The sequence below is a fragment of the Anser anser genome (genome assembly GCF_964211835.1).
Source record: "Anser anser genome assembly, chromosome: 1".
Lineage (NCBI taxonomy): Eukaryota > Metazoa > Chordata > Aves > Anseriformes > Anatidae > Anser > Anser anser.
In genome coordinates this window covers 191,387,294-191,407,141 of record NC_139720.1, presented here as the reverse complement: position 1 = coordinate 191,407,141, position 19,848 = coordinate 191,387,294, and the positions used below count along the sequence as shown (strand labels likewise).

The window sequence follows — 19,848 nt, the reverse complement described above, 5'->3', positions numbered from 1 at the left end:
GATGGCTCCTCAGAAAGAGGATGGAAGACCAGAAGCATGCAACCTATGGCCTTACAACTCCGATGCTGAGACAACTTTTCTCTCGTCTCCTCATCTGTCTTCTCATTACCTAGCTGACAGAGTGACACTAACAATTAGCAACAGGTACTCTTCACATTCTGCTTTTTTTTTTTTCCTTCCCTCACCATCTGCTTTCTGTTCGTTAAATCCCCCTCCCTTTCAACACCCTAGCAGACATGCTCTAACCAAAGGCTACGTTCATTTTAGAACATTTACTGTCTGTTCTCTGAGCAATGTTATTGGGCTCATGCCTTCTCCCCACCCCAAGCACCCCCTGTGCATACTTCTATTTGAAATAGCAATAGAAGTGGGAAAACAGGCTTGGGTTTTGTTGCTGGGGAGGGCTGTGGGTTTAAAGAACGTGCATTTGCTCACCTTGTTTACTTCTCTCCTCGGTTTCTAATCACTATTACTACAGCTCCACTGTTACTCAAGGTACCAAACCCAACACCTTGTGCCACTACCACCTGACGAGGTTAGTTGGTGAGGCTGGGCAAGAGCCCTGCAGTCAACGGTCAGATACCGGGCAACAGCTGCACCACCTATCACACCTAAAAGCTAGCGAGGTCCTGGGGGTGTAGTAACCACAGAAGGGCTACTGCCCCTGTGGAAACAGCAGGTAGTCCACAGAAATCACTGTTGCTGGATTTCCTCAATGTCTCTTCAAGCTGCAGCGCCACTTGATGGTCTCTGCAGAACAGGACAGCTGTTACAAGCTGGGCAGGAAAACTGATAGACAGCGATCAAGACATTTTTCTTTCTGTTCCTGTTGAGGTTAGCTATTTCATCAAGAGCCAAAACCTAAACCCAAGATAAAACATCAGGAGAAATCAATTGCTCAAAGCAAACATTGTGATTTATTTTATTAACTGAGCCATGGCTCTCCGTTTACAAATCCACAAGTTCTGACCAGTAGCTCTGAAAACTCGGACACGGGATGGGATTTTTTGGTTTCTGTTGCCATTCACACCCAAACCCTCTCCTAATGAGGGCATCAACTCACTGTTCCCTCAGCTGAAAAAGGCTGCAGTGTCTACACACAAAAGCTGAGTTTAACTTTATTTCCCTGCAGATATATATTTGTAAAAGAGTAATACGCTGCTTAAACGACAGCCCAGCACCATTACTTCACGCAGTACTGCAGAAATAGCCAGTAATACAAGCAAAAGAATAATACAAGAGCACAAGAGGCAAAAGAATAATACGGTAATCCAAGAGAACACCCTGAGGCAGCCCAGTGATGGATGTGGTCCCAGCCTGATGCCACCCATCTTGCTGGAGATCCTTGCTTCACTGTACGTGTGACTATTAGAGAAATTGAAGGAAGGACTCCACTTCTGCTGTCCAACAATTTATCCTTAAGTACTTCAAACGCTTGGAACGATTCAGTCTTTAAAAAGCCATAGATTTGCATCTTCCTGCAGCAAGCCTTGTTAATATGGCATTAAGCCCATAGAAAGGCAGAGTTATTGCTGCCTGCAAAGAACCTCTATTCAACAACATTTTTTTTTCCTGAAGTTTTCCTGAAACATCACATATTTCAATTACAAGTATTCCAACTCAAGACAGATTCTTCACCAAGGAACTGAATACGCTGCAGTCACATGCAGGTTACATGCTTCTTTTTGCTGCCTTTATATTCGAAGCCAAACAGTGATCTGCAGTAAAGCCCAGCTTTCTTTAAGAGGAGCAAACACCAGATAAATGATGAAGCTCCATTTTGTTACCCCCAAAAAATCTCATATCCACCTCAAACATTTTGCTGCTTGCACACAATAATTAACAACAGAAATTTAATGGAAACATTTGAAATCCATAGACCAACGATCAACAGCCCAGATCTCATAAATGAGGTCTGGAAGCCAACTCCCATCCAGGCAACATTTACTTCCACTGAACAGCAAATTTTGCTCACTCTGGACTGGTTGCACACCCAGTCAGTGTAAGGGAAGATAATCAGACCTGTCAGTTTCTGGAAAAACTTTAAAAATCAAGCCTTTTTCTTAAGGAATTGTTTGGTTTGATTTTGCAAGCTTCCCCAGTCTCCCAAGGGTTGTTTTTTTCCTCCACTGTGCCAGTGGGCTGTTAGTGACTATGTAACAGTGGAAGACTTAACCCCATCAGAAGATACCATCTCCCCCTCTGAACGCAAAATGGGGCCAGGCTTACTACAGTTTCATTTTAAGAGATTACCCCTGAGAATCAAGTTCAACTACAGTTTATGCCTAAAGCCCAGCAAATGAGCGTGCAGTATATCTTAAGTATATTAAAAAAAATCCTTGAATGCCAAATGCAGCTGAAACACCCCAGAGGGGATGAAAACCTTATAGCAAATTTATGAAATATTAAGTCTCACGAATCTATGCTATGTTGAGAATAGCAACACAACTCCTCCTAGAGTGGTTAAACGTCATACCACTAAGTTTAAAGACCCAGATCCCCCTCCCAATTAACATTTTTGTTTGAAAACTAACTCCGTTTAATTTGAAATTTCCTATTGCTGTGCCAATTACATTTTAAAACTTTTTTCCTGTGCAGTTTAAACGCACTGTCTTATTTGACACACAAAGTACTATTAAAAACAGCCCAGTGTAGAAAAAAAATGTTTTTCTTTCTTCAATATCAAGCACCTGGCAAGTAAATGGAAGGTTCCTGCAAAGACTTAAAGGCTAATAAAGGCATTCCTCTTTCTCCCTGGGGATTCAAAACGCAGTTATTTTTATTCCTCTTTTTAAGCCTATGAAATTACATCATATTTTCCCTTTGATTTACACTTCACGTTATTTTCTGCACTGTTCCTCAATTTTCTAATTCACTAATAATTAAAACTGCTGTTGGCTTGACCATGACATAGCAGAAGAGAAAATACCTGGTATTACATTTCTGTTTACAAAATAGGACCATTCATTATCTTCAGAAAATTACATACATATTATGAACTATAAATCTAAACATTTGCAATTTATGATATGCTTCAACTACACAGATCTTTGACCAACCTCACCAAATCTTCGAGAAAAACTGCCTCAGGAGGATCTCTACCAGGGCGTAGTGACAGAGGATGAAAAGAAGAGCTTTGTATTTGCTCAGTGTTTGTCAGCTTTCCTCCACAGACAACAGCATTAGCCTACAACACGGGGTCAATTTACTTCCTCAGCACTTCATGCTCTTTAAGCCGAAGGAAAGTGAGCACAAAGAAAAGAATGCAGACCTACAGAAAGCAGCTCTGTACATGAGGCATACCTCCGTGGAGAGGTAGTGTGAAACAACAAGCACATGGTGGCTTCAGAGTATTCTCCTTGGACAGTCAAGAGCTTTAGAAAAGCACTTTTACCAATACATATTTACTCAGAAATTTGAATGTGTGAATCCAAGAAAAATGGAGTACTTTGAAAGAAGAGCTTTGAAACCAATGCATGTCAGTGACAAGGATGGACTGCAAAACATTCAGCCAACAAGAAAGACAAATGTATTTAATGTTGATCTTCAATTGCAGTAACAGTTGGGCCTGTTGTGTTCAAGCTGCTGGCAACAATACTTCTACTGCTGCTTTGTTAGCCTTTTTTGCTGGTAGGGTGCAGCGCTGGCTCATTGACAACTTGTTATCCTCACAAGTATTCCAACATCCTTCCTGACAAAGCTGTTCTTTATCTAGCCTGGCAGCCAGCAGCATTCACTGGTCCACAGGACTTTTCCTGTCCACTTTCATTACTCTGCACGTCCCTTTGCTGATCTTGACAAGACCCCTCTCTGCTCAGCTCCCCACGCTGCCAAGGTCCCTCAGAAAGGCCACAAGACCCCCTCTCTAACAGCCGCTCCTGCCAGTTTCATACTGTCAGCAGACCTGCTGAGGGTGCACTCCATCTGTCAGGTCATCAGCGAAGATGCTGGCTGAGCTGCACAGGCCCCAGCACTGTGCTCGGGCATAGACCCGTCTCAGAACGCCAGCACTTGGTAAAAAACTGGTCAGAGATGGAAAAGGTCAATGGGTTTGCATCTAGTCCATGCATCTACCTCAGGTGCACGGACTGCAATTGCTTTTGCCGTGTAATATCTTTGTACACTATTACGTACATGCTTAAATAAGACTGCACAACAGTAGTCTAGGATCTCCAATACAGTCATTCCCTCACAAAGCGGGTCTTGCTTCTAGGACCTGCTAGAAAATAATTCCTGTCCACCTAAACTGACAACCCCTTCCAGGGCACAGTTCTCCCTGTACACCAGGGATACACACTGATGTGCACACAGACATGCACGTGTGCACGCATATACACACACATATACACCATTCCCAATGCTACATAATCTTCCTTCAAAGCTAAAAATTAACGCAGCCTTCCTGCTACACAGAAAGTAAGGTAGGTCAACTTTTACTTTTCACTTGCTTTGGGCTTATTTCCTTTCTTCTGTAGCAGTCAGGACATGGGACCACTTCTGTATACAGTTAAAACCATAAATAGTCAAATTCTGCTGTGAGCAAATAGTAGTCTAACATTTAAAACTGGGCAAATTGTACTGTTACATACATTCCTGTGTTGCGTACACAACTGACAAATAAAGGTAACTTAACTTCATCCACAAGTCATCCAAAACTTCCCCAAAGCTAAAACGAATGACAGTCACAAAGTTTGTTGCTTACAAGTGACCCCATACGTATCACTGCTTATCACCATTGTCTGCTACAGTCAGGAAACTAGGCACAGTTTTACCATTTTATAGAAGTGATCACATTTGGTTAGGACCAACTAAGGCAGAGAGACTGAGTTACTAGATGACCCTTAATTTTAGGGAAAGGCTTGCTGCTTCTTCCACTAGGAGCAGGAAAGAAGCTACTAGCCAAGTTGCTTTCCAGCATACTCTTCAGACTGGTCTCAAGAGCTAGCAGAGTTCTGCCACCAGGAGGGAACACGCAGCTGACTGAATGCTCATCCTGAAGGTGTGCAACACTGCTGCACTGCAGAACATCCTGTAGAAGGCCAGGAAGAACTGAAATCTTAAACTTTGTTAGCCTGTCAGTCAGCCTTATGAATACTTTCACAGACCTGGCTGTGGTGTAGAAGCAATACTTCTCTACAGTCTTCCTTTTTGCCTCTTCCAACACAGCCCCAGCTTCTCAGCAGTCTCACAGCAGAGAAATCGATTATATTATCAAGTGGCTCACCACTACAACTTACTTCCTCTTGAACAGTACAATATTTCCCCCACTTTTGTATTTCCTGAGAGCACTAAATGTGAAAGGAAAGTTAACATACTAGATAAAGTCTCCCAAAACTTCATGCTCGTTTTGTTACCAGAAAAAAAAATAATATAGAATTTCTTACCTGCAACAAATGACGGCTTTACAGGAGAGTGCCAAGTCCAGAAAGCTCTGCCTGATTTCGAATGAAAGGGCATACTTCAGTGTATGGCCATCGATAATCAAAGCAATGTCATTTTCCTTGCCCAGCGACTCCCCCAGACTGGTACAATGCTGAGTCAAAGAAGCCCTTGTTGCCTGAAGAATCAAACAGAAATAAATCATGTTTCTTCTTAATATAACAAGTGTATCTAAAATGGTACGAGGCATTCCCAGACTATGCAAGGCTGCACAGTACACATGCACCAAACCAGCACTGACACGATTTAGCATTTCAACAGGACCTCACGCAAGGACTCTAGGTTGGGTCACACATCAATGAAAGCTGCATCAGCTTGGTGAGAAACGTATGCCTTGTTCCAGTGGCACCTCTGCTACCCGCTCCTGAACAACACGTGCCCTCAGTAGTGGTGGTATGTCTTCTTACACTTCAGAGCAGTTAAAACCTAATGCCCTTCTTGCCTTCCAGCTCCATCTGAAGTACTATTACTTGTTCAAACCATCTTCCCTACCCCAAAGAGGTTTTCACTGACAGCTGCTGCTGGGAAAATTCAAGTGTTCATGATACACCACGACCCCAAATACTTCAACCTTCCCACCGCCATGAAGTTCATGTTTAAAGCAGTCAGTTCTAGTCCTGTGCAGGGTAGAACAACTATCAGCTCCAGCTGAGTTAGCCACAGCTAGATGGTTCGAGAAGTTTCTCATGATCTTAAGTGTATACACACTTTTTGAAAGAGGTCTAGATTCATGGAACATGGGATAGCAGAATATGAAAAGCAAAGACTTCAGTAGCCAGCAACTCATATACTGCTTTTTAAGTGATAAATTATCACTACCTGCTGGACTACATTATTTTCCCATTTTTCATTTTGTTAAAAAAAAAAAAGGCTTATGCAAATGTAACACCTTTGTTTTAGCAAATCCTCACGCAGCTTCTCACCTGCTTTCTCCACTCAAACCAACCAAAAATAGAAGATGCACTCATGGTCATCTCAAAACTATGCAGCTTTACTCTGTGCTAAACCAAGTTTTACATATCCTTCTACTTACTGATATTTAAAGGTACTCGATTTACGATCTTTCAGTTGTGGTCTAAAGGAAATATATATATATACACACATATATATTTGCTTTATAGAAGAAGAAAAGCCACTAGAATAGAGTTATAACTGTCAGAAATGAAAATGTGTTATGTATCATTGCAATCCACTCATTGTTTTTATAGATGAAGACTTCTCCAGAGGATTATAAAGCCACAAACTGTTGTCAAGTGCTATATTTCATATTTGCATCTCCAGTTTAATAAAAAGATGTTATAAAAATAAAAATAAAAATAAAAATAAAAATAAAAATAAAAATAAAAATAAAAATAAAAATAAAAATAAAAATAAAAATAATGTAGCTAAGCTAGTTCCTCTGGACTACACATCTGCTGGTCCTGAAGAACACAGATTACTTGAGCTAAGGCCAGCACTCATGTGGAATCTGGATTTTTCCCTCTATGTTCAACTCACAAAAGAAGTTGGTAGCTTTTCAAGTGGCTGAACAAACCAAAGATGTACACAAACCTGCATACAGGAGCCCCCCAAACAAGGATGGCAGAAGTAGTATTTAAAGTTACATTTCTATCATGTCACATCCATCAGAGTCAAAAGTTTCAGTTCCATATTCCACTATTGAAATAGTAGGAAACAAGTTTATGCTCCTAAAATACTTTCATTGGTGATTTCTCCAACATCTATATATGAAGGAGCAAAAAAAAAAAAAAAAAGCACAAAGAAAAAGTTTCCTTGCACTACACGTTCTTAATTCCTTGATTTAAGCTTTCACATGCTGTTGCTGTGCACTATAAAAGAACAGAAAAGTCGTTCAGCTTCTGTGAATACAGTGATGAAAAACTATGCATATAATTCTGTTCCTCCCATTGTAGAAGGTTAGATGACTATTTTACGTAAGGGGTGCCAGGTACAGAAACGTCAATATAGCATGCGTGGAAGACATGCTTGGTATCTACCAGGATTTTCTACAGTATCTGCACATCCTATAGTTCATAGCCAGAAATACAGTTGGACAATATAGACTTTGAGTTGTCCAAAACGTCCCATAGAAACCCTTCCTACATGGATTTCATCTTCCAGCTGAGAAGCATTCTCCCATGTATAGCGTATCCATAAACACACCTGTTCCCCCACACTTTCCCAGCCTGCAGAAGATGAACTGTCTGCATTACACCCCACATTCCACAGACATGCAGAAGCATCTTGCATCTCAGATTGTTCCATGTTATCCACTACAGTGCAATGCTGCTCGTCTGCAGTTGGTGCAAGACCAACACAGCGACATGTTTCAACTCATACTGAACTCCTGAGAAAGCTCCTTTCAACTATTTGGCTAATTAAAACTGCCACAGTATTGTAAACTCCCACAAAAGCAGTCTCTTAACATACAGATGTGACATTTTAGGACTGGACAAATGCTTTTGAAGAGTACCCAGTAAAGAAATGCTGCAGGTTAACCTTGGCTAAGGGCCGGATTCCCCCCCAGCTGCTTAGGCCAACCTGCAGTTTCGCCACAGTTAACAGCAGGATCACCCCAAACTACTCGAGACTCTAATCACCCCCACTAACGTTTTAATGAAATAACCAGCAATAAAAGTGTTCCTTTCCCATCGATTTCAGTCTTTTTGAGAAGATTTATGCTACGGGGGGATTATGTAAGTGATCTTTAAATGCATGTGTTCATAATGTCATGGTAAAGGATTTTTTCCTTTGTCTTGTTACTTCCAGCTCAAATGAAAATGGCCTTGTTTCTAGACAGAAAAATACACCAGAGATCCAAATTTAATTTTTATAATGTTTTTCATGCATGGTACTGACTGAGCTTCATCTGACTTCTTTTAAGACAGACAACCACCACAGTGCGCTGAGCTCCAAGACTGAGCGCACTGTGGTGATCAGAGGCTACATATTTTTACATGAGTAACACTTTCAATGAGAAAACTAAGTAAAAACCAAGTCTGACATACATCACAAATCTGCTGAACATTACAGCACTTCCAAGCCAATGCCAACTCTCAAATCAGCTATTTCAGAAGATTCTCAAGGTTGACCAGATCAGCTTTCCAACAATAAAGACAGTGAAATACAACAGAAAAATAGCTATAATCAATCAAAACAGAGGCTCCCCATCATGTCACTGGCCAAAGCCAAACAAGGAACAAGACATGCAGCAGGCATATACCAATAACCCCCAAAAAAGCCTCTTCGCCCCCAGCAGTTGGCAGCTCAGGGAGGTCCTGAGCCAGACTGGGCCTGTTACAGAAGAGTCCTCGATCTTGAGTTTCCATCCAGAACTGTGGGAAGTGAATCAAAAAGCCAGCAAGGGGGGAGAGGTGACCTCATCTGAGAGTAAAAGCAGGATGCAGAACAGTGTGTAGGCAAGGGGAAAAAAAAGAAATACTGGAAATGGAAGCAATTTTGGGTGGTGAAGAGGTTGAGAACATAGTCAAAACAGCACTACTGAATGGAAAAGGAGAAGGAAGAGGAGGAGGAAGAACAGGAAAAGAGGATCAGATAAGTGGAGTGACAATTACGTGACTGAACTTATTCAGGGTGAGACAAGCGGGAAGAGAATTGGGCCACTTCCACACAAAAATGAAAGAAAAAGGAAGCAGAAGCTGCTTTTCAATTTATTTCTCTAGCCCCACTCATTTGCATGGTATTCCAAACACACTTACTGTGACTCAAACTAAGAATCTAGCCCCAAATAGGAGACAAATTTGCAGATTAAATTAATGATTATGACAACCGACTTTACGGGGTACTGTCAGCACAGGCCAGCTATTTCAGACACAGATTACATTTTGCACCTTCTTCATTACAATAACGAACGTGTCAATCTCTCCTTCCCCACTAAGCTGTGAGGGATTAGATTTATGACTTCACAGCATGCTTTATTTACACTGTCCCTGAAAAATAAACACAAAATAAATGACTGTGCTTAAACCGTAACAGATCGGTCCAGGAAAAACAAGGCTATGTCTTTGGGGAAGGACAGCTGTTGTGTCTACTTCAAGAGCAGCACTGTGGAGTAACAGCATTCACAGAAATCCCAGCGATGGTATGGGGTGCACTTTAGGTAATGTCATCAATAACAGAATTTTAACCCAAGGACTATTGCTTTGAGATCTTGGAGTGCTTTTATTCCCCCTTTCACTGCTACCTCTCAGTCATGCTCTAGCCTTTCTCTTGCTCTCAAACGCAGGGTTAGCCCCTTTCTTCTCAATCCATTCACAGGACAAAGAAAAACCTTCTCTGACTAATTCAAGCAGAGGGAAACAGTCCCTGCCCTCACTCTCTGTGTAGCGCTGTGAAAGAAGTCACACTTCTCTCACTGTCTGGCTGGCAAAAGTGCCAGCCCTTTGGTGCTTTACAAGAAATTCCTTCATTTTCCATTGATTCTCCACCTGCCCCAAAGCACGATGAAGGACTGAGGCAAACCATCTGCTTGTGCAGAGGAGGAGGAGAACTAGAGGGCAGGCACAACAGACTTATTCAACATCCAGCGTCTGTTGCCCAAAGAAAGCAAGAGCCAAAGAAGGCACGCAGCCACAGGATGACTTCCAGAAGGTGGTGTTTCTCATGAGATGACATGACTAGCCTCTCCACAACTTGTTACTGTGGCTATGCATATATATGCCTTACCTCGTTCATGCCCTGGTCATGCCTGTATCTTACTCATCTTGCCTGTAAGATGTCACAGAATTAGTAGCAGGTTTAATACACCACAGAAAGCTACAAAGAACACGACTTACCAAGCATCCCATTTAAACTGCATTTTGTAAAGCTCTTCATAAACATGTGCGCTGCTAACTTACAACCTCATAGCTGACACAGTAAAGAAGCACTGATTCCTACTTGTGTTCCTTCCAACTACTTACAAATGTTGTTAAAAAAAAAAAAAAAAGCCTGTTTACTGATCCTGTAGGCCAGTGCAATTAAGCAAAAGAAAGCAGCCCCAAATCTCACTGGGTGTATTACAGACTTCCTCAGTAAGCAGATGAACAAACATTTGGAAACCATGGGGAAATACATTCTTCCATGGGCAACTCATTACTGGTAACTACAACAGAAATCTCTACTTTGATACCTAGCTTTTACTCTGTGTTTGACATCAAGGGATAACTTTCTTCTTTGAGTCACATCAAGCAGGAATAAATCAATCCTATACCAGAAGAAGCACGATAGAGGAGAAATCAATACTAGTCCTAATAAAGTGCCTGGATAAACTCAGACCTGTGGAGTATCACTGAAGTTTTTGGTGAATACCCATCAAGAGTAAATGGAAAGTTTGTCAGCAATTCTGAAAAAACAGAATATTACAAAGCGTCTCAACTATCCACACTGAACTTGTTCCTCCCCTCCCTCAAAACTTCCTTTATACCCACACAGCATCCAGCTGCTCCAAGGAATCCTGGAGAGGGGCCTGCCAGTCAGACCCCATTATACTGGCATACCAGACAGATTTCCCCCCACACACACATTAAAAATACAGATACCATTTTATTTAAAGGTCACAACGTGATAAAAGTCATAAGGACTAAAAGGTCTACCAGTTTAGTAGCCCTGACCACATGCTTAAGCATTCTGTTTAACCAGAGCAACATCACCAGTTTAATCAGAGCTTTACAAGGGCATAGGAATCCCTTCACACACGGCTACCAAGTAAACGAGAGCTTCAGAGCACATGAAACAAGGATCACGCTACAGTCAACTGCAGAGCTCCAAAAATCTGAGGAAGCTAAGGAAGTTCTGTTACTTCTCCTCTACTTCTGTGCATTTGATACTACTGAGGGAAGGGTTGGATTTTGATTCTAAAAATATCAGCAATTTGAACTCACCCAAGTGTGTTTAAGGGTTAATGTTGTAGCCTTCACGCTTGCGTTGAACTCAAGACACAGAGGTGTACTCCAGAACAAACCTACCCCATGTGCTTTTCCTGTTTATTTCCCCATTTCCATTTTAACAAGTTACAAGCACAAACACAATCCACTTACTTGCATTACTGTCTTAAAAACAAACTTGCAGATTTTACTGTTCTGTGTGTGCATACTTTCGCTCCAGACGATGGAGTAACATCATTAGCACACTGTTATAAATCTCCACAGCAGAATGTAATTTGTCGATGGGCAGAAAATGAAAACATCCTGAAGCAGACTTTGTGTGGTCTTCTCTCTGGACTGCACTCAGAACCTAACAAATTTTTTAATGGTGTGTTTGTATATTCTCGCTTTCTAAAGCCTCAGAAAAAACACCTGCTATGCCCAGCTTTGTATTTAAAGGTCGACATTGACATAAGCAAACTCTACAATTTCCCAGAGTATTATTTTTTAATTTAACATAGCAAATACTAAAAATCATACCATGATGCCTAGAGTTAACTTGAAAGTCAACAAAAATGGAGTTAACTTCATGAAGCTCAGCTGACTTCACTGAAAACAAGAGTTGACAAAAACAGGACTGGTTATCAAAAGAACTACATGGGCTATGTAACAAAAGCGTAAGTGTTCTTATTTAGAGGTTTTTGTTTTATTTTGTTTAACAACAGCACACTATAGAGTGCATTCGCTCCCATGGGAGCTTGGGAAGTCTGCATGCTACAGTAAGAAACATTAGTGGGTGAGGCAGTTTGGTATCCAGTACGAAAAAACAGCATCAAATACTTGCCAAGAAAAAATAAAATCATTAGGACTTTTAAAAGCCTCGGGTGCAAAAGTTGTTATCCTGCAGGATAACAACTCTTCCCTAAATTTAATCTTACAAAACAAGCTGATACCCAGAGAGAAACTGGACAACTGCTGTAAGATGAGCTATAAATCTCTTCTTCCCCTTCCCTTCCCTGTTATTCCCTGGGAAGGCTTACAGAGCCACGGAGATGATAGCACGAGACAGAACTGAAATCTCACTTGTGCAGCAGCTATGTTCACGTTTCATTCTAAGCACGGTGTGATGTATGAACCACAAGGCAAGAGGTCTTGAAAAGAAAACTAAATGGCAAGGAGCATGATGCAGACAGACAAGAAAGCCTCTTCATCTAAAGCAGGGAAGGACTCACCCCTGGATCTGTAACCTCAGTGAGCCAAATATTCAGCAAGGATAAATCAATCGTACGTTCTGGCCTTCTCTGGCCTCTGTATTTTACATTCTCCTCCTGCATGCTCTTCTCCATCTCAAAGGAATTAAATCCATCCTCACAGAACATGCTGCTACACTAAGATGTTAAGCTAACACTTAGTTTAACTGTAAGGTAAGTCGACTACTTGTTTACATGCTATCTCTATCATAAATCTAGAAAGTATTGCTAGCTACAGCATTTAAAGATTTTCCAAGTTAGCTTCTTCCATCATCCTGTAAATCATGTCCAAACCCCTCTGCGTCCATGTGATGATATAAATCACACTATCTGCTAAGCCACTGTTCTGGAACACACCAATGCGCCAGCTCAACGTATTGCACCCAAACAAGAAGTTGTTTTTACTGACTTTTGCTACTTCATTCCTAAGAGCAGATAGTTTGAGTAATCACGTTTATCAATTACTTTAATGTACTGAAAAAGAAAGTTTTAAGTCAAAATGCCTGCCGCTTCCCCTGACCCCTGGTTAAATGTCTTCATGGAGGACATCACTGCATAACCCCCACTCAGCATAACACTTGCCAGCCCTACTTTATGTGAAATTTTCCACTGTATCTTGATTGCAACTTAGAAGAGTCTTTCATTTCAAACCGTCTGGCTGCTGTACCTGAGGGATCTGTAAGGACGTCTGGCAGAATCGGGATAATGAACGTACAGGCAAGACAAACTGATGTCGAAACCAAAGCTGCTGAAACACGATATAAGTATTTGGAGCAACACCTGTTGGGCAGAGGAGTCACTGGAAGTGCTTTCCACAATAAATAGCACATGTGCAAACGCTCACCTTGGAACCCCTCTTCAAACCAAGGAAGAAATACCACTTCATTTCTAAAACAGACACTTACTTTGGCCAGTGTTCCAGGTTTTGGCATCTAACTCAAGCAGGAGAGCAAACAAGTCTCTGAAAGCAGACAGGCAACTTCCAAAGACCTGGTTATAAGCAGGAGTGCAGAGTACATCACCACAAAGCCTGGTAAAGAACATTTCTTGAGTAGAGTGGCAAAGCTGCAGGATTTGTTAGCCAGGTTCCCCTGCCTCCCCTCTTTATTGACTTCCTATAATTCATCTACCTTCAAAAAGCTGATTATATGCATTGTTACGTATTTTAAGTGCTTCTATTTTAGAGTTAAATTGTTTGTGTAAATACAAATTCAAACATTGCAGTGTTTGCCAGGTGCAGTGTCACCTGCTTATATATGACTGATCCAAAAGCCGTGGTTTATGGCCAACTAAACAGACACTCAAAACACAAGTAGAATCTGATAATTAATATCAGAATATGCATGTCTTAATACAATCTACAACAACACGGACTTCGTGTTCTACTCACAAAAATTCAGACAAGCATTTTTACACTTTCACAATGAGAAGGATTGGGAAACCAAAGGGAATCTAAGGACATTCAAAAAATTCTCTGGGCCTTGAGGACTGAGAAGGACTGGGCATCCAAGGGGCATTTAAGGGCATCCAAAAAACTACCTTGGCCTTCTCCAACCCTTAAAACTGTGCCACAATGCCAAAAAGCAAACTTCACAGTGGTATGGACAGCAGGCTATGACTACATGGTTAAACAGGGCCACAGATGAGGCAGTACCTGTGTTGAATGGAGTAGGCTCTATTCCTGTGCCTTACTTTCCAGCTGGTGTTTTGGCTTTTTCACCACAACTTAACACTTAATTCACAAGCAGTTGTGAACCACTGACCCCTTTTCTACTGCCCATCTTGTGTTCATGCAGCTGAGCACTCCTGCCTGACAGCAAGATCTCAAGTCTCATCTTTTTACCTGCATCAGATCTCTTTCAGGCCATTCTCTTGAGAAATCACTCGAAAACCCAGTCCAAAAACCCCAACAGACACAAGCAGCCTCACGGCTTGGTAGCATCTGCAAACTCATTTGGCTGCCGGAAGCATTCAGCAGTGTTTAACCAAGGATTACCCCTGCTTGACTAAAGAATCTCCCATTTACAGTCAACTACTTCCAAACCAGTTTTTGAATATAATCCACTTAGAAGCATCCTGCACAGTGACCAATATGTTACAAATCACATTAAGATGAGAATTCAAGACAAAGTGCTTACATTTATTAATGTCCTTCCTGCCGAAACCTGAAGCACTATGCTTTACACAAGAACCACTTAACCACTATCAATGACGTACCACAAACTTACCTCTAAAATACAACGCACCATCTGCAACACCAATACACCTCCCTGTGCGCATCCCCTGCTCGGGGAGCTGCAGAGAGCAGGGAGGTCACCTCTCAGCCTCCTTTCCTCCAAACTACACAACCCCAAGTGTCCTCAGCCTCTCCTCACAGGACATGCCTGCCAGCCCTTCTACCAGATTGGTCGCCCTCCTTTGGATGCATTCAGGTGCCCTAACATCCTTTTTATATTACGGGCCCACAACTGCTCACAATATTCAAGGTGAGGCCGCACCAACACTAAATACAGTGGGACAATCACCCTTATGACTGGCTGGCTGTGCTTTGCTCAATGCACCCCAAAATGCAGCTTTTTTTTTTGCCCCAAATGGGCACGCTGCTGGCTCACACTGAGCCTGCTGCCACCAGCACCCCCAGGTCCCCTCCTGCTAAGCTGCTCTCCAGCCTCATCCCCCTGCCTCTGCCTGTGCCCGGCACTGCTCCGTCCCAGCTGCAGCACCCACCCCACATTTCCCCTTGTTGAACTTCATGCCGGTGATGATTGCCCAGTGTGCTCCAAGGTATCCAGATCCCTCTGGGAGACCTTTTGTCCCTCCAGAGAGGGACAGCACCTCCCAGTTCAGTATCATCAACAAACTTGCTAAGGATGCTTTCCACTCCTGCATCCAGATCGCTGATAACACCACCGGACAGGACCGGCCCTAGCACTGAGCCCTGGGGAGCACCGCGAGTGACCGGCTGCCAGCCAGGCATAGTCCACTCACTACAGCCCTTTGAGTTCTACTGTTGAGCCAGTTCATCATCCATATTTATTTGGTATATACGATAATACATACTTGTATTTGATAAGCTCGGATACCACAACTTCACACAAGCATTTCCAGCAATACCTCATCTGTTTATCCAAATCCATTTGAAAGTAACCTCAACACGTTTGCTTGAACTGCAACATATAAAAATATTACAGAAATATAGAGCATCTTGCCAACATCACTAAAAACATGAGGCAAGACAAAAATCCATTCTTAAAGCACAAATGACTTTTCTCATTGCTTTTACTCAGCAATACCTGTGTATTTAATTGCATTGTGATCTTGCTTGATCAATACGATCTATCACATGCCAAGAAAAACATCTATATGAAGGACCCACAGATATTAGATGACTGCACTGAGATGATTTTTATAGTTTAGAATCTAACTACAAGCTGAAATCTCTTCACAGTAAGCCAAGTAATCTAAAACATCTACATACAGAATTTTTAATCTGCATAGCAAGTCTCAGGTTATCACATATAGACCCAATCTTTGACTAAAATTAGATTAACAGATGATATCAGTAAGTCTTATGTCTCCAGTGGCAGCTGAAAGTCCAGATGTACTGGACCATCAAAAGGTACAGATAATTATTCAAGGATGTTTTCAGTTTGATAACAAACTGGTTATGTAGGAGCCTGGGAACTTAGCAAATAGGGAAGAAAACGTACCCCGAAGGCACCTCTGTCCTGTCAGCAGTACATTCATCTCCGAGCAAACCCCATACAGTTCAAGGAGAAGAATGAAAATGTTCTTTCACAGCGTTTGATGACAGAAGAATCATCTCCAAATATTTCAGTCAGGCACACCAACTCAAATACACATCCTGCGTCAAGATTTATCAGACAACCTGCAAGTCAGGTAGCTCGAGACTGCTGTAAGCAGCAGCACTGAAGAGCTGAACACTTCAGCACTTACCCATGCAGTTCAAGTCCAGGCTGATGCAGAGTGCCAGATGACTGCATCCTAAGCTTAATACTCTCCGTGAGGCAATGGGATGTCTTGATCAAGGAGTACACATGAAAAGCCCTCTAGCCCATGAGCTGGGGGCTCAGGCCGTGGGAGAAGACAAGTAGGAAGGAAAAGAGGCTTTAACCTTTTAATATGGAAAAACTGACTGAAGATTTCACTAAGCAATTTTCTCACTATCTCACAGACGAAGTTTCCTGGCAGTGCACGCTGCCAGAAGTGGTTGTTCTACCATTTCAGCTTCCTGAAATAAAGCTGCTGATTTCCTGCAACAGTACTTTTTTTAGATGAAGAGTAACACAGGTAACTGGAATGGCATCTTCCAAACATCCATCTCCACTGCAAACCCTCACTCAAAATGATTAAGATTTCTTTAAAAAAATCTCACCATTCTCAGCCCAACTAACTGGCATCCCAACCAGACATCCAATGCCCCACAACAGCCGAAGGCCCCATCCTGAAAGCCATGAGCCTTTTGCAATGCTGCCCTTAGCGCTCCAAGAGCCAAGCTTGCAGTACAAGAAACAATTGTAGAAACGACTGCTGTCAAAATGACAATTCATCATCATTGTTCTTCAAATGCCATGAAAGACAATACCGCATTTGTTCAGTTTGACATTATTTTTTATTATTTTAACTTTAGCAAGAAGCACATGTCCATCCTGGGAAGACTGGGGATTTCATATAGTGTACTAAAACCCTGTTCTCTTTAAACCAAGACCAGGATTAGGCTGGTTACACCATTTTTATTTACTTCCAGAATGCTCTATATGGGACTGTCTATTGCTATCCATACATATTAGACAGTTGACCACAGAACAGTTTATGATATACAGAAGATAGCTTGTGACTCGTACTACAGAAAGCACAAGAAACTCTTGTTCTGCACACTAACACATCTGTGTAATTATTACAAGTGACTGTACTTTGCCAAGAGGAAGCTGCCTGTTAGTTTTGCTAACAAGCTAGAATGCCTTAGTGTCTTTATGTTTTGATATTTTAGCTTTATTAAATGTATTCAGCAAAATAGGCTTTTTGTTTCAATTCCTTCTGCTTTCAACAAACAAGTCCCAGTTGTTTTCTCTCTTTTCAGTAAAATAATCCAGCTTCCCCGAAGTAGGAGCAAGTTCTTGTTTAGAGTTTGCATCTGCCAAGTCATTTCCCAAAGAAAAGCTAACCTCTTAGCTGACCAGCTATCTTCAGGTCAAGATACCACAACCTTCTGCTTTAGATCATGAAGGTATGGGATTCTGTGCTGCAGAGTCTTAAACATATGATTCTGTATTAAACTTGTTTAGTACACTCTGGCGACCACAAACTACAAAGGAGAACTCAGCCGAAAAAAAAACGACACTGCAGCTTGGGCATGAAATTTAGCTTATAACTTACTACCAGGAGAAAAAATAGAGGTATTAATCTATATATGTGTATAGAAATACCTATAAAGTAGCGCTTATTTACAGTATCACCATTATAATACCATGGTAGGTATATAATATTTGTTGATATAATATATAATTATCATCCTGATTCAGTGTCAGTAGAAAAACTTTTCTACAAGGAAGACAAAGAACAGCCCATAACATAGCCAAGAGTATAGTGAATAAGTTTTACCATTGCTAACAAACATGAAATCCATGTTCATTAACAAATAAAAGACTGAACAGTAGCCACAGTGGGACAAACACTCAATGAGAGAACCCATCCTGTCTCCAAAAGAATGCCATCCACAGGAAACAGAATTGAGCAGATCGATTTGTACAAGACAAGATTGCTTCAACATAATATCCTCATGCTCAAGCATCTTGCCAGTACAGACAAGCACTTCCCAAAAATCATGTTCACTATGGAAAATCATCTAGCGTTTCTAACCTACATTATAACTCTAGTGTGAAAAAAAAAAGTTTTGTTTGTACCTTTCACAGGAGGTAAAGTCAATCTGTAAGACATCAAAATGAAGCTGGAAAGACAGAATTTTCCTCTCTACAGACTAATAAGAAAAAGGGGGGGGCTAGGGCAAAGCCAGTTTCAATTACTTTTAGGCTTCTACTCCCAGTTTCCTCTCCAAAATCCCCCTTAAAAAAAAAAAGCCACTATTAGCATCTGTGCAGTTAATAGCTCAGTTGCATGCTAGTGTAAGTAACAGAGGCCATACCGCTGTCAGAGAGCATAGCCAAAGTTATTCTAGTACTTAAGTAAAAGGAAACTACTTTGAGCATTAAGCCAAACAGCAAACTATAAACTGAAAGCTACTCAAGGCAGTCCCATGCATGCAACAGGCCAACCTGTCATATTAGTCTTCCTTTCAAGTGCTCGCGTACTATCGAATCTGTTTCTCCAAGCAGAGCTGAGAAAGTTCCAGAGCAGCAGATTAGCACAGGCAAGCTCTGTAATAAAACTGGCTTTTAAGCAGCAGATTGCTTTTAACCCAACTTGTTTTCTTAAAGCCCTGGTTTTGATTTAGATACAATACAGGTATTGAAGAGAAATATGAGCGAACTTACAGTTCTTGAAATACCCTTTGAGATTTCACTTCTACCTTTAAAGCATGACAAACATCAGAAGTTACTTGCGCTCCTTGGACTATATATTTTTTCTTTTTACCCATGGCTGACTAGGCAATAAAGAAACACACAAAGGTGTTTTCAGAAGGATCTGATATGAGCTGTACTTCCATGACCTCGCCTCTTTCCCCAAAGCCTCTGGGAAAGCAGGAACACGCACATTTACTGACCAGCCCCATCCGATGGCAATTGCCATAAGGACTCCTAAGCTCACTTCGAGTCACTGAACATCACTTTGACTCGTTAAAGAATTAATTCAGACATCCTGCCCTTCAGAGGCTGCCTAAGGGAATATGCAGCACGCAACAGGCTACTTTGGCCACTTCATTCCTGGCTTCAGGCCCGTCTGTGCCCTCTCAGGGCTCGTAATAAACCAGAGCAGAGGAGGCAGCCAGCCAGCAAGGCAGCGCTGCCCTGCCTGAGGCGGCCTTCACGAGCCACTGGGAAGACGACGCTTGAGTCTGACAATCCTCGTATTTGAGCCCAAACAGTGCCGAAGTTCCTGAAAATGCTTGAGCAGATAAAGGCTGAGGAGCACCCCAAGTAAAGAAAATACCAAGCATGCCCTGAAAAACAAGCCTCTGGACACTCCTGGGAAGCATAATGAAACCTGTCGAAGAAGGAAGGCTGGAGCAGCCAAGAGGCAGCAAACTGGATTTTCCCTCATGCCCCAAAGCTAAAAGTAAAAGTTCTGTAGCTCATGGGGAGGATGGCAGCAGGACC

The 19,848-nt window shown here is 41.8% G+C and overlaps 1 protein-coding gene across 10 annotated transcripts in view; it reads right to left on the bottom strand.

Annotated features, from left to right (window-relative positions):
- Nucleotides 1-19,848, bottom strand: part of ATP8A2 (ATPase phospholipid transporting 8A2) — a 323,970-nt gene that overhangs the window by 193,269 nt on the left and 110,853 nt on the right. For all 10 annotated transcript variants that reach the window (XM_083816134.1, XM_083816139.1, XM_083816136.1 and 7 more), the window contains one exon: nucleotides 5,385-5,557. In XM_083816134.1, coding sequence (XP_083672260.1) covers nucleotides 5,385-5,557 — 173 coding nt within the window. The remainder of the gene's footprint in view (nucleotides 1-5,384; nucleotides 5,558-19,848) is intronic.